This window comes from Vicugna pacos, chromosome 34, assembly GCF_048564905.1.
Source record: "Vicugna pacos chromosome 34, VicPac4, whole genome shotgun sequence".
NCBI classification, from domain to species: domain Eukaryota; kingdom Metazoa; phylum Chordata; class Mammalia; order Artiodactyla; family Camelidae; genus Vicugna; species Vicugna pacos.
The window spans coordinates 21304675-21319910 of NC_133020.1; the positions used below are offsets into that span (position 1 = coordinate 21304675).

General features: G+C 56.0%; 2 protein-coding genes across 7 annotated transcripts in view; one reads left to right on the forward strand and one right to left on the reverse strand.

Annotated features, from left to right (window-relative positions):
• FBXL14 (F-box and leucine rich repeat protein 14) overlaps nucleotides 1-15236 on the reverse strand; it is a 429592-nt gene that overhangs the window by 410336 nt on the left and 4020 nt on the right. For 2 of the 6 annotated variants that reach the window (XM_072954484.1, XM_072954479.1), the window contains one exon: nucleotides 2587-2722. The exons of 1 other annotated variant lie outside the window; for it this stretch is intronic. In XM_072954484.1, coding sequence (XP_072810585.1) covers nucleotides 2591-2722 — 132 coding nt within the window. In that variant the 3' untranslated portion in view covers nucleotides 2587-2590. Of the gene's footprint in view, nucleotides 1-2586; nucleotides 2723-9095; nucleotides 13939-15236 lie in introns of those variants that run through there. 3 more of the 6 variants (XR_012066878.1, XR_012066879.1, XM_072954482.1) reach the window with 3 other exon arrangements.
• Nucleotides 1-15236, forward strand: part of WNT5B (Wnt family member 5B) — an 80859-nt gene that overhangs the window by 21479 nt on the left and 44144 nt on the right. The gene's annotated exons all lie outside the window — the stretch shown is intronic.

The window sequence follows — 15236 nt, forward strand, 5'->3', positions numbered from 1 at the left end:
GCCCGTGGGCCAGGAGCGTGTCTGTCCTCCGCTTGCTCCTCGGGCGTCTGTGGGACACCTGCTGTGCCCTGAGTACATTCGCTGCTAAGAGCAGGGGTTACCAGGACACACGCAGTCCTGTGCTCCAGCCACTTGGGACCTCGCCACCCCCAGCCTCGTATTTCTGTGGGGTCTTAAGTTCTGTGACTGCAGATTCCTCCACCAAGGGGACTTCAGAGGCCCACCAGCAAGGTTGGGACGGAGTGACTAGAACTGAGGGGACAAGAGAAGGCGCCCGTGTTTGTCTGGGGAGGTCAGGAAAGGCAGGCCGGTGGGCAGGGATGGAGTGTATTAGGGGAGACAGGACAGCTCCGGCCGTGGTTGGTCTGAGGGAGGGGACGTTTTTCATAGCAACCTTATGCAGACGTAATTTATGTTCAGTAGATCGCTCTCATTTGAAGTCTGCAGTGTCGCGAGTTTTGACAGGTGTGCATCCCCCGTGGAGTCACCACCATAATCAAGACACAGAACTTTGCTTCACCCTCGAAAGTGTCCTCCTGCACCTTTGTAATCGGGGGCAGGGAGTGTTTGATACATTTTTTTAATCGAAATATAGTCAGTTTACAATGTCGTGTTAGTTCCTCGTAGGTGCAGGGAATATTTTAATGCAAACAATGTGCCTCTTTCAACATAGGAACATTCTGATCTGATCAAGACACTGCTCGTTACACTTTGAGCTTTTTGGGTTACCGGTAAGATGCACCCAGCACCCTCCATTTTCTCAGGTCTCAGCCCAGCTGGTGCTTTAGGAGGTCCCTTGTGCTGGTCCAGGGGTCCTGCCCGGGTCCCAGAGGAGAGCATGGTGCGCGCCGGCCGGGCGTGGGAGGCCGTGGCGTGTTGCGAGAACAGGACTGCCGGACTCAGCGCCACGGGCGCGCGCCGGTGGGACAGCAGCCGTGGAGGGAAGCTTTGGGCCAGATCACCCAGGGCCGCAGACGGTGTGTGGCAGAGCTCAGGTTTTAACCTATGGGCAAGAAGGAGCCACTGGAGAAGTGTGAGCGAGGAAGTGACAGAATCAGGCTTGTGCATCAGAAAAATCACTCTTGGGAGCTGGGTCAGAGTTCCAAGAGACGAGGATGGGCTGGGGCCGAGGTAGTGCGGACAGAGACAGGGTGAAGCAGGGTGACGGGCTGGGATGCCCTGGCCAGGCACGGGGTCTGCCACGAGCGAGGGAGGGACCACACGGAAGTCCAGGCTCCTGTTCGGCCCAGCCGAGGTGTCTCTTCCGGAGGCTGTAGACTGTCCGGGCAGGCAGAGAGGTTTGGGAGGGGGTGCTGCTGAGTTTTCAGAGGGTTAGGTCGAGCTGCCTGGGGCGCGCGTGCATAGAGACGGCTAATAACTGGGCCTGTGGGTCCAAGGTCTGGGCGGAGCACTGAGGTTCATCCCCAGTGAGGTGACTCTTCAGTTGATAAATGTCGCCCAGAACCTCCCCTTGTGTGCGCCGCAGGCCCAGGAGGCGAGGTCGGCCCTGGCGTGGTCTGGGAGGCATTCTCTGGGCCCCAGGCTGGGTCAGGGCCCCTTGACAGGGGTTCCTCACCCCGAACTGCCCCAGGGACTTTCCCAGTGACCACATTCATCACAGAGTCTGGTAATTTCTAATTGTTTCTCTTCCCACGAGGCTGTCAGCTTTCTGAGACTGGAACAAGCTTCGCTCGGCAGTGAACCCACAGCCCCTGGCACGGAGCCGGGCACCTGGGAGAAACATGATACACACTTTCATCCTTGTCAGTCCAACGCCCCCGGGCCGCCGCGACTGGGAGAACCTTCCAGGGCGAGGGGGACGTTACGGTGGGAGCCGGGGGTGCGGATACTGGGGCCTCAGACAGCGTGGGGGACACGGGGGAGAGACAGGAGGCTCATAAAGGTCACGTGAGCCCGGCCTCGGAGGCAGGCGGACGGAAGAGCACTCTGGGCCTGGGGCACAGGCTGTGCCTGGCACAGAGGTGACGCTAGGATGAGAGGCTGGCGTTCGGGAGGGTGGGGGCTGGCGGCGGGGCGCTCTGGGAGCACCTGGGGCTCTGATACTCACAGTCCCGCGGTGAGGAGCTGGGGCTCTGTTTGTCACCGGGCAGGAGGCTGGTGGTGGTTTTTAACCAGGACAGCAATGTGATCTGGTTACATTTTTAGAAGAACTCCCTGGGGATAGCGTAGAAAGGCTGTGAACCTTCCCCTGAGAAATGCATTTTTGGCCGGCACCCAGGTGATCCTTGTCCAAAGACCACACCTGGGGAAGCAGCGTGTGCACAGAGGCGGGGTGCACGCAGGCTGGTGGCAGAGCAGGGACAGTCACACGCCCCGGAGGGCCACCCTGCCGGCGGGCCGGGGGCGTCGCCACACCCTTCCTCTGAGGAATCCGAAGCCGGGACCTCCGTGGTACTAAACCCTGCGAAGCTTGCTGTCCTGCCTCGGCCAGGGGCTGAGGGGGCGCCCGGGGACCCGCCGGTCCCAGCCCCGGGGCTCCGATGAGCAGCGCACTCGCCCTGAGCACCTGGCGCGGGCCGCGGGGAGGGGAGGAGCGAGGCTCCGTCTTTGATGAACTGGAGAGTGTATTTCAAACGTCCTCTGCGGTCAGTCCCGATGAACACATTGCTCCTGAGCCAGACGGGAAAGATCTGAGGCACCATCTGAGCACGACAGTCAGCGTCCACGTCTCCCTGCTTGTCTCTCGTTTGCCGTTAAAAATCTGTACAAACAAACGTGGACAGACTGTGGACTCTAAGAAAAATACTTTCTATGGACTCATATGGACAGAGAAGCAAAACCCCGAGGGAGGAAAAACTTTCATTAAAGTAAAAATTAAGATTCCCGCAGCTTTCTCCTCCCGTGCTCGCTCGGGTCCGTCATTCCACTTCGAGATAAAAGCAATTCAGTTTCTCAGGAGATGCTGAATAAGAGTTGGACCAAAAGAAAGTCAGTCTGTCTGCCTGCCTGCCTGCCTCTCCGCCTGCCTGCCTCTCTCCGGCCCTGAGTACTCCAGCCGCAGCACAGGTCTCGGTGCAGGGCTGGGGTTAGTGGCCCTCTGACCAAACACTAACAGCTCCACTCAGGGACCCTGGGACCAAGTCTTCCTCCTCCTCCTCCTTGGTCTCCAGGCTCCCACTGCCAGAGCCAGAAAGCCAGAAATACGCGTGCGTATCGGAGCTGGCAGCACTGTAAGCCCGCGAAGGCTGCTGGGGCCTCCAGGGAGGAGCAGTGACAGTGACGGCGTGTCTGCTAGATTTTCACATGCACGTGGAGGAGGCCGGGGGCCGGGCGTGGTCCTCAGGGCAGCGTCTTTAGGGGACTGTCCGAACTTGGCCCCTGGAACTCCCCCCAGCCCGATGTGCAGGCTGGGTACGAGCTCTGAACCGTCTCCCTCTGTGGGGTCTTGGGGGATGGGGTCCCGGCCCCATCTCCATGAAGCAGCTCAGGGGACTCCCCACTCAGGAGTCGGGTCCCCGCGGAGATGCACACGGAGGTGGCCCACCCTCAGCACAGCCCGCACGGGCCTCCAACAGCAGGAGGAACCTTCGCACCACTCCTTTCCTTCTCGCAAACCTTCCCTCTAATAAAACAGAGCGACTGAGGTGAAGCCAGGACAACGCAGATCATCATCCAAGTCGAGGACCTGGGCTGGCTTGACCTCCCGGAGTCCTTTCAGCTTGCATGGGGCTGACAAAGTCCAGGCCGCCCGGCGGACCCGAGCGGGGGCCGGGGCTGGAGGGAACTTCATCTTGGACGATGTAAACCTCGGCTCTGCCTCCTGGTCCCGGCCGACCAGGCCTCCCGCACTGGGAACTCCAGGCAGTGACAGACCCCCAACTTTTTTCCTAAAAAACACACAGGAGATGCTCGCACGGGCACGTGCAGGTTCCGGGCCGCGGCTCAGACCAGCCAGGCTGTGGGCTGGGAGCCCTTCCCGGTGCAAGTCCTCCTCTTTCCCTCGCACCTGAGGGAGCAGGGCTCCTACAGGGAGCGGGAGGTGGGGCTGTCTCCCTGCCTGGGGGCCCCCCAGGCTCACTGCCAAACAAACGTTCACCAAGCGAGAGATAGCCTGCAGCCCCTCCTCATTCGTATTTTAAAAAAATCGTTCATAAGCTCTAGCACTTTGACTCTTAATTAGCAATTAACCCCAGTAAACCAGCAGGCTCTTGTGACTGTGAACCGACTCCCGATGGGCTGGTCAGGAGGAGCACTTGCTAGCGTTTTTATGGGCTCTTAACGTCGTTTTAGCTCCGTAACTGATAACAGCGGGCTCAGGGCTCCCAGCCCTGCCGCTTGACTGTCAGCACCACGTAGATAACGCGCTGATGGTTCCCAGAGAGGGGCTGGACGGGGTTCTGAAGCAGGAGACCGAGGGAGCAGCAGTCCAAGCTGCCTGGGGACCGCGGCCCCTTCGGGGGCCTGACCGGGCTGCCGGGCGCCGCGTGTCAGGACCTTATACGGGCGGAGGGGAAGGCGATCCGCCCCAGGCTGGGGGCAGTCACCGCTGTGAAGGCTGGGGTTGGGTCCAAAGGACACAGCCGACTCGGCCACTGGACCTCCAGGGAGGGAGGGATGGAGGGCAGCTTTGCCATCCAAACTTTCCTATTCTGGACAGTTTTTTAGCATAAAGATTTTTGGGTTTTTTTAAAAAATTTTTTATTGGGAGAGTCATTAGGTTTATTTCTTTGATAGAGGCACTGGGGATTGAAACCAGGGCCTCGTGCGTACCAAGCATGTGCTCCACCCCTGAGCTGTACCCTCCCCACTAAAATAAGAAAGTTTTTTCTCTTTTTTTAATTTCTTCTTTTCCTTTAAAATAAGGATTTTTGAAATAAGAATTCATATATCGTTTTTAAGAACAGCCTCAAATAGGCAGGACTGTTTTACTAAAAATTATATCTGAAAGCTTCGGTGTGAGGCTGCCAGTCCGCTGTGGGAATGTGGGTGTCACTCTCTGGACACCACAGTTTGCATGTTTCAGGGACCCCCCGTGGCTGTTGGGAGGAGCGGGGACGGACTTGGAGGGAAGGGCAGGGAAGCAGGGAGCCTGGGTCCGGACTGCCGTGGGCCCCAGTGGGGTCTGTGGATAGGAACTGAGATCGTTGGGTGCGGAGATGGCGGTTTAGAGAGTTCGGTGAACCAGAACATAAGTGCGCCCGTAATGCTGGAAAACGAGTGAATGGGAGAATTTCAGAAGTACGAAGCCGCACTGCGGAGATGGTTTGAGCAGGAGTTAGGTGCAGACTGGGGGACCGGGAGCATGGGGGGGAGGAGCGAGAAAATACTGTAGGGAAGGGAGGCTCGCTTCTCCTGCAGGTTCCCCCCCGGTGGGGCCTGGGGACGTAATGTTTCATGCCTCCTTCGTGATAGGGATGGTCCATGGTCTCCGATGCCCTTGAACGTCTCACTTCACCTTTCTGAAGAAGTTTATCTTCATTTAAAGCACGGTGAGGATTATTCATTCCTGGACCGATAACATTTCAACCTCAAGATAAAATTTCCTTCTCTTTTTAGACCTTGAAATTTTTTTCCTCTTAATTAACTTGAAAGCCTGTACTTTCTGCTTCTTAATTCCAATTATGTTCATCTTGTTTTTTGAATGGGAAAATTAAGAGTTGGTTTTCAGATACCTTTGTGATCTAAAGAATCTAAAAGATGTTTCCATTCCGAAGTACTGAGATTTCCCTCTGCCCTGAAAACTCCGAGGTGCACTGTTGTCACTGTTTTGTCACATTATTGTTTCCAAGTTGCTGTTTTACTTTCTCCCAAGCTGGCTTTGGTAGGAAGTGACTTTGAGAACAACCGATACTTTGTTCAGTCTAGTGTGTAAGAGGGTGGAGAAGTAAAAAGTTTCTTCTGTACAGCACAGGGAACTATGTTCAATATCTTGTAATAACTTTTAATGAAAAAGAATATGAAAACAAATACATGTACACGTATGCATGACTGGGACACTGCGCTGGACACCAGAAAGCGACACGTTGTAACTGACTGTGTTTCAATTGGAAAAAAAAAAAAAAGAGGATGGAGAAGTGTATGAATAATGGTAAGACCAGAACAAGGTGATGAGCCCGGGCCAGAAGCTAAGGGGCCTTCTGAGTCGGGGGGTTCAGGGAGTGTGTTCCGGGAGGAAGCTTGGAAGTGAAGCCCTCAGGCTCTAATTTAGAGATGGTCCGGGTGTGCTTTGAACGCCTCACTTCAACTTTCTGAAGATGCTCATCTTCATGTAAAGCAGGGTGAGGATGATTCATTCCTGGAGAAAGCTGTCTCGTTCCGATAACCCACTGCTCTGCCACGATCTGGGGAGAGGACCCCAGCGGGCCCACCCTCACTTGCTTTCTTTAGGGAAACTAAATGGTCCCTTCCTCCTGTAAGACCCACCAAGGGAGCTGGGAAGACCAACTTAAAATGGCAGTATGACATGTGCATCAAGGGCTGAGCGCAGCGTATTAAATGTAATAATCATGTTTCTCTCCATCTGCTTCTGGACTGTTCAGAGTTCTTCTGAGGGAGAGCTAGAAACCCAGTGAGGCAAGATGTCAGGAAGGCGTCAGTACCGACGAAAACAGACCAGAGTTATTGTTTTGCTTTTTGCAGTTTTTATTTTTGACCAAAGGCATTTTAGGGACTTTGAAGGAAGGACCTGGAAATGATCACTCAGCCTGGTATTTATTTTGAAATATACGCAGACTTCTGACTTTCAGATCCAAACAGCCTAATCCTTGATCATCCCAGAATGAGATTAGGAATCTGTGGTCATTTCCTTTGAACTGGGTATCTGCATACATCACTGGCCAGCTCGGTTTGGAGGGGTGAGCAGTTTCTCTGGGCTGAAACAGAAGGATGAAGACTTCAGGCCAGCCTGAAACATTCTTCCTTAGCAGTTAATCCTCCGTGAACGTTCGGGCGTGAACGACCTCAGCAAAGTTCCTTCGCAGTGTCTGGGGAGGACAAACTCCCGCCGCGGTGTGCGCTTTTAAACGGCAGCTCCAAATAGGCTGATAAAAATGGCTCTCGTTTTGTGTTTTTAATCCACGTTTTGCATTAGGAGTTTCCTGGCTATGTGCTCCATGGGAGGGAAGGGTCAATGTGTATAAATAAAGAGGAGGCTATCTGGCAAGATTGGGAACACGACCTCTTGCCCTCCAAAGCCTGGGAAGCCCTCGTGAATGCCCTGAATCCCAGCAGCGTGGGGACCCTCCCCTCTGCATTCAGAGCGGGGTTAGAGGTTAATGAGTGAGGGCTCTCCCCACACACGGGAGCCTGCTCCACAGTGGTTTTATAAATAGGGGCTTAAACGGGGTCAGAACAGGGCCTTCAGATTGCCTCCAAACCCTCTAAATCTTCCTGAAGCTGCGGTGTTCAAAGATGACACCTTTCCACCAGGGAAGGGAGCGGTGAGGCCCTTGTGCGGGGCGATCCGGGCAACTGTGACCGGCCCTGTGTGTCTCGGAACTGGACCGAATGGAAAACAAAGCGGGGGAGGGCCTCGCCGCCCCTATTCTTCTCCATAATCCCTTAAAAAATAATTGCAGACCCAACCTCTGGCCTCCAGCACATTTTCCACTTGATTAGAGGCCTTTGTGAGGTGGGTACAGGACCTGCGGGCTTGTACATTGTGCGAGGCCTGAAATGTCCAGCTGGGGTTTTTTTCCATCCAAAGAGGATTTTAGTAAAACCGTTATCAGGGGCTTAGGGGAGAGGAGCCGCGGGCCGCTGCGGGTGGATTAGCGCCAGCGTGGGCGCCCGGGGGAGGGCTGTGGGGGGGAAGTGTTGGCGGCCTTGCTCGGATGCTGGGAGTTCCTGGCAGGTGCAGCAGCAGGAAGGGACGTGGGAGTCGGGGCTCACGGGCCTCGGGGTGGCCTGGGGGCTTTCCCTCTGGGGCATCAGCAGAAAGCGGGGCGGGGGGAGGCCCTGGGCCTGCTTCCTTCCGTGTCGTGGCCACCGCATCCCGGCCCCCACCACAGACCTGTCTGTGCCCTCTTCCCCAACTCCATAGACTCAGGGACCAGGGCATGGCCAGGCCAGATTCCATGCAAGGACCACTGCTGGCCACTCGGACCCTGTGCTTTTGTGGGGGGACTGAGAGGACAGAGAAAGGTGAGGGGCCTGCACCTGTGTCTGTGGCCACCTGGCTGGGGCCTCCAGGGCAATGCCCTGGGACAAAAGCTGTCTTCTTGGGACAACTGGGGCGCTGGCCAGAACTTCTGGGTCAGGACAGAGCCAAGAGGCCTGACTCTGGGGGTTGAGGTGCAGGGTCCAGGGCAGGGGCCACCTGCCGCCTAAAGGGCCCCTGTGAGGGGCCTCACACCAGAGCCCCGGGAACCCTGAGCTCTGTCTCCCCATGATGCTGGCCTGCCAGCTGGCTTTCCCTGCAGAGAGGGAAGTGGGGAGCACAGAGGTTCCTCCTGACAGTGATGGCCCGGAGGGTGGGGCAGTAACAGCCACAGTCTGGGAGTGGGGCACGCCGCCCTACAGCCAGCTCCGAGCACCAGCCTGGGGGCCCATCAGCTGGGATTTCTGTCTCCCATCCGAGTCACACAACTGGAGAAAAGGGCCCAGGAAGGCTGCTTTTGGGGACAGCAGATCAAAGAACCGCCTCCAAATGGCTCTGGCTCCTCAGGGACCAGGCCGGTTGTGCTGCCCCCTCCTCACCCTGTGTCTCTGCCTTCCCCGCCTGGACCCCACGGCTTGGCCCGAGCGATACTGTTCTTTCCTCTGCCACCTCTTTTCTTTCTTCAGGCCGTTTCCCCGAGCCTGTATTAGTTCCGTGTGTCACTGACAGCGGCATTTTTCAGCCTGGGACGTTTTCTGCTTTGATACCACCTTCCTGGATGCTGGCAGGAACGGGGTCGGCTTCCTGCCTGGGCCCTGAGTTCCAGAAGCTTCTCCCTCCTCTCCTCCCATTTTCTAACCACAGATGAGCTATGTCACCGTGCTGGTGTCTGCATCCTACTTGATGACACGGCGTGGCAGGAGCAGCCACGGGCACGTCCACCCCCACTCCCCGCACGTTCCCTCCACACCTGCACCCTCTGCCCTTTGACTCTCTGAGGCCGGACCATCAAGGCCAAGATGGCAAGACCAGCCTGTCCCTTGTTGTGGCATTTAATGGAATCTGGCCGAATTGGCCCAGAAGTTCTCTCCCTTTGCCTTGATCTCTGCCACCGTCTCCTAAGGTCTCTTTGCCGCGGGAGGGATCGGGTGCTCCAGCAGCCTTGCCTCTTCATCGGGGCTCTTAGCCCTTTCCCTTTCACAGACTCCTGCAGGTTCCATGAAGTTACTCATTTTGATCATAAAAACAACTAAAAGTAAATACTCCTAACAATGCTTAAATATTTTCATTCTTCCTCAGAGGATTCTAGAGTTTTCATCACAAACAGTCCACTTTGTGCTTTTGTAATTTAAAAAGCCAGCGCGCTTGCTCCTCCTTGTTAAAATGGGTGTATCCGTGTCTGACTGTGAACTGTCCCCCCGTTTGTTTACCCAAACTCCCCCAACCCGGCGATCTAACAGGGTTTGTATGAGATGGTCTTAAAGAAAAGCTAGAAGCTGACGTTGGTGAACTGCGGACCCAGAGAGGCGTAAGCACAGAGGCGCAGCGCGAACCGGGACCGAAGGGTGGCATCCAGTTGTGTAAGCGCTTCTGGGGGGTGGGGGGCATTAGGTTTCATTTAGTCACTTACTTTTTTTTCAGTGGAGAGGCCGGGGATTGAACCCAGGACCGCGTGCACACTGCACCCTCACCTACCCCCAGAAGTTGGGGTTTGAGTCCTGTCCGGCACGAGATGCATCTGTCACCTGCTCCCAAGCCAGGTGCCCCCACCGGGCTCCCTGGGTGACTCCACTGACACTTAAAAGCGCTGCGTCCCCCGTCGGCCACGTGAGCGCCCCCTCTCGCCAGCGCTGATGCTGGGACTTTCTTTGTGGGGAGGCGACCGGAGGGCACCCGTCAGGGCAGGTCGTGGCGCCCACGGGGCTGCCAGCTCGCGGGCAATGCTGCCACCTGCTGACAGAACGCAGGGCCCGCAGGCTCTGTGGATGGAGAAACTGCCTCTTGCACGTGGAAGACAAATACGTAGCGTTTTGCGTTACCTTTACTTTTCCGCCTTAGAGTGGGTCCTGAAATCTTCCTAGTAAACTTGGGGTAAAGAAAAGCGCAAAGCCGGACTCCCAGCCCTGACATCAGGTGGACGTGACCCCGGCTGCATCCCAGGGGGAGGGTCAGTGGCGTGTGCGTGGGTGGGAGGGGGCTCGGCGGGGATGGGGAGGTCGAGGAACCGCCCAGGAGGAGGCAGGAGCGACATCCCACCGCTGCCTCTCAGGGAAGCGCGGTGCTTGACCTCTGTCCCCTCACTTGCACGGTCATTTCCACGTCTGGGGCAAGCGCGACGAGGGTGTTTGCCGCTGAATCTGGTGCCGGCTTGCTGTAGGGAGTTTCCGCCGTGCCTCTGGGGCTCTGTGGGGGAAGACAGGCCAGCTGCCTGCCTGTGGGTCACCCTGTGCTGACTGCCGCTGGTGGACTCCGAGCACGGTGGCCCGGCTTCTGGCTCAAGTGCACGGACGGGGGTCAGGGAGGGCTGGAAAAGCCAGCCAGCCGTCTAGTCCAGGCTTAGACAACCCAGGACCTTCTCTGCGTCCTACAGCAGCAAGCTGCGAGCTTCACAAAACCTGGAACACAGAACCTGGCCGTGCTGCTTTCGTAGATTCCGCAGAGACTGTCTAAATGTGCATTTGAAACAAACTAGAGCTAAACATTGTCACTTTAATTTTGTGTTTTCATCGGGTTTGCTCAAGGCACACCCACTGGCCTTTCTTCCTTCTTTTCTTGCTTTCTTCTTCTTCTTCTTCTTTTTTTTTTTGTAGGAGCTTATAGCAGTGGGCTCTCAGTGCTGAAGCTACAGTTTAAACATGGCAGGAGAAACACAGCTCTCCAAAACGCCATCTTCCATCTAAGAACGCTAGGAATTTGAGGGGTTTAACTGTGGCAACTCCTCCTTTACTTTGCCCACCTGTCCAATTTACTAAAGATTCTAAGGAATATCAGGACTAATTTGGGGGGTTCCTCCCCATTTAGAAACCAGAGAGCAGAATGGAAGCTGGTAGCTGTTGCTACACAAGTGTACACGTGCATTCATGAAGATGTGAGTTTGGGGTAAAGATTTCCTAAGGAGGAACCTCATCACAGACCTTTGTAGTAAATCCTTTCATCATCTTTTTAGAGGAGGAAGAACTATGCTTTGCAAGCCCTTTGGAGTAATTCCACACAATTTATGAAAAATTAATCTGGCCTCAACTAGTTCCCCATAGTCCATTTCCAGTGACTCGGACCCGGATCCATGCGGGGTCACTGTGAACAGGCAGGACCCTGCGGAGGGCAAGGTCATGTAAAATGACACACGAGGCCCTTTAATTCTTTCTGGACAAGAGGAATTTGTCCCTAACACATCTGCGAAGTCCAGACATTTTACCACTGAGTGAAGACAAAACAGCCCATGTTCCCGTGAGGTGGCACCTGGTGGTTTCTGGACGTGCGGGTCTCAGGGTGGAGGCCGTGCAGGCACCAATGGGTGGGTCTGCACTGAGTGTCACCGTCTGTGACAGAGTGGTGCTGAGGCACTAGCTCTGGTGCCGAGGACAACAGGAGACGATTGGACCCTACCTTCAGGCCACCCTGGGCCCCAGGCCCATTAACCAGCTCCTCACACGAGCTCTGTGGCTCCTTGAAAAACCTGTAATGCTTGTTAAATAGTAACTCAACATTTGGGTTTTTCACTCCGAATGAAAACGACGTGCTCTTGCTCAGCTCCCTTCAGCAGCGGGGGCAGGTGTTGGCCCCGGGACAGGCCCCCAGCCCCTCCAGCTTCGGGACCAGCCCAGGTGGTGGGTAAGGTCTGGGGCAGCTGCTCCGACACCCACCCCCCGCGTCACCGGGGCACAGCCTCTTCCCTGTTGATAAAGTTGAATGTCCCGTATCCACCAGGTTTCCGAGGAAGGGACAGCACTTCCGCCCAGCCTGTCCACGTCCCCGCCCGGCTCGCTGGTCATGCCCCTCCTGAATGGCCAGGACGCTGCCCCGCTCACCAGTGAGAGCGGAGGACAAGGGCCTGGGGCATTTGTCCTTTACAGGATCAAAATGGAAGACGACTGAGATCGTGAAGGTGTTAGTCTTCAAAGAGGACGTGCGCCCTTCTCTGGGTAGCACCGGGCGGGCAGGGGAATCCCACTTCTGCTGTCTTGCTGGGGGCATGCTGACGTGCGCCCTCGAGGGCTGACCTCAGGCCGACCTTCTCTGGAACCGACACTGGAAGCCATGGTTTTGCACACGTGCAGGTGCTCTGGGTGGGACAGGCCGCCCCACCAGGCGGTGGCAGGGCGACCCCTGGGAAAGAGGAAAAGGCTGAAACTGACCGACCGCGGAAACCTGACGTTACCAGTTGTCTGGAAACACCCGCTGTTCTGCCCGAGGCCTGCGTGCGGGCTCTTAACTCCAGCTGCGCACTGACCTCACTTCTAACTTGTCCCTCGTCGGCACCGACCCAAGCACGGCGTCTCCCCTGACAACATTCGCTTCCCGACAGATGTAACTAGCTGCTGCGGTCTGAACAAGCACCTGACGGAACGGCGTGGCCCCGCGTCAGCTGAGGGCTGGCCGAGGCCTTCCGATCTCCAGGACTGTGCGTTATTTCACCAGAAGCCTCACGCCGACTCCTCGGGGGACACAGTGCACACGTTCAGGTCTTGCCTCTATGAAAGGACCAGAATTCATGGTTTAAAGGGGGTGATGTCTGATGCAGGGGAAAAGGGCAGCAGAGAGGGGACGCCCGGTCACTCACTGTGGCCCCTTCGCCCCAGCAGGGCCCTGGAGCAGAGGGACGGGGCAGAGGCCGACAGGAGTGGCATGAGGTGTCAGTTTCATTGTACAAATCCGATCTCTTAATCAAGGGGGTCCTAGTCTTTGGAAACATCGTGGTCCCTGGGGTCACCCTTCCTCCTTTGAAAACTTGGGTTCAAGTTCTCTCAGTCAAAAGTGAAGGGTTGACTTGTACTCCAAGGCCGGCGATCTAAGCAACCGCGGCAGGAAACACCTGGGTGGGGGCTGGCGTGCCTCAGTCTACGTGCGTCATGCGTCCCTGTTCAAGAGGAAGCTCTCACCTTTGAAAAGAAATGGCAACAAAAGGGACACTTGCTTTTCCAGATCTTTGTCGTTGACGCAAATCTTCACTATGTAAGGTTGTTAAGTTAGGCCGGCTCCTCAGCACGGCCGCCCAACATGGGCTGGATGGAGTGGGCGGGACTGTGCAGGAGGCTGTCCCCTGTGGGAAGAATCGCACAGCGACGCCCAGCACCCTCAGCTGGAGGCCCGCCGGGGCCGGGGGTGGGGGGCTGCAGAAACGGCCCGAAGGCCGCAGCGCACTTAGGCTCAGCGTCTTCACGGCGACCTCGCAGGGCTCTCGCCCGTGACACTTCGGCAGGCCCGGGAGCCCTTTCTCAACGACCACGCAGAGGCTCCTGTCGAGGTTTCCCGCTTCTAGACGAGAACATCCACGCCGAGTCCCATTTCGGGCTTTTCAGTCCTGACGTTTCTGCAAATCCCTGCACCAGGTTTTGCGCTCAAGTGCCTTTTAACGTGCACACCTCCCGCAAAGTGCGCATCCATGCACATTCTCAGTGCTTCTACTCCTCAGAAGCATTTCCTTCCATTCTTGTAGGTATGGTGAGGGTGAATCCATTTTTATTCCCTTTTAAATGATGTCCTTGGCATAAGCGTGTCCGTATGGTGTTCAGACTGCCACCACTTGCTTCCGTGAGGTCGCCTTCCTGGAAGCCAAGGTGCAATCAGTAAGTGAGCCTTCTCCTGGAGCAGAAGGGAGCTGGACTGGAGTCCTGGCTCCCCTCGGTGAGCGGCTGACTTACGGCAAGCAGTATTCTGACCTGGAAAAGAAGGTACCTTTGCAGCAGGTTGCTTTGAGAGTTTCACAAGTACCAGGCAAAGCACACCATAGGTTGTCAACCCAGATTCCCTTCTTTCCATCCAGAAAGGTTGAGGGATCAGCAGTCAGCCTTGACAGATGAAGGTGAGAGGATTATCCATCTTTCCCAGAGACCCTCCACATACATTCTTAAGTGTGTCCAGTTCAGGATGAGGACACTGGACCCACGATTTTAACTTCCGAACTCGAATTTACCAGCCTCTAGTCAAGCTTGTATGTCACCTTTCAAGTAAAAACCAAAACAGCAGAAAAGCAGAGAACCCTCTGGTGACAGCTGGCAGGATTACTTTTTCACATTAAAGCATGCGAGCGCAGAGCCTGACACGGGAGATGCCCAGATTTTCACTGACTGGCTCTGCACAGCCACAGTCTCTTGGAAGGAAACAGTCTCAGAGCTCCTTCGCGTGCGGTAGCGGCGACCGCTCAGTGAGAAAGCTGACCCTAATTCAAGGTCCCTTCACGCATTTCTTCCCCCCAGGCCAGGCCATAAGCTCTGTAACCTAAGAGGGAGGAAAGGGATCCGGACCGTCCCCAAAGAAAAGGAAGATGGATCTAGCGTCAGGCTCCATTAGACCCACTGTGATGTCTCTCCAAGAAGGAACAATGTGGCTTTTGTGACAACCCCGAGCTGCAAGTTTGGAAATGTGACAAAACAACCTTGCCAGAGAGAAACCTGGTCTGAGCTCTCTTCCTGGAAAGAGGTGTCGATCCAGGAGAAGTTTTATGCGACTCTTATCAGCTCCTCCTGAGATCAGTATTGAAAAAAAAAAAATCTCGGCAACAGTGGAGGCAGACCTGCGTGAAACCAAGACTATGACCCCACTGTCTGGGCGTTCTCACTCCTCGGCTTCCGCAGCCCCAGCGCGGCTGTCAGACTGCTCTTACTCTTTGCTGGAATTGTTGGCATTCATCTGTCTGCCCCGAATTCAGTCAAAGAGCCCTCACCGGAGTGGATCTCAGCCTTAGCACTGCACATGCTTAAAATGCAAATGTGCAAGAACTCGGGTGGCCTCCCCGCCCCCGGGAAAGTGGTCCAATAAGCGGGGCTGGCCTGGCGGAGAATGCTAAAGAGGCCGGGGCCTCCTCCCCTCACCGGGACCCCCCCACACACACTGGGAGAGTCATCTGCATGGCTGAGTGCCCTGAACTTTCCCAACAATGGCCGCAGCCCTACCACACCCCAGCCCCATTCACACCCCCCTACGCCCACTCGAGGGCCCAGAAACCCAGCTCTCTTCC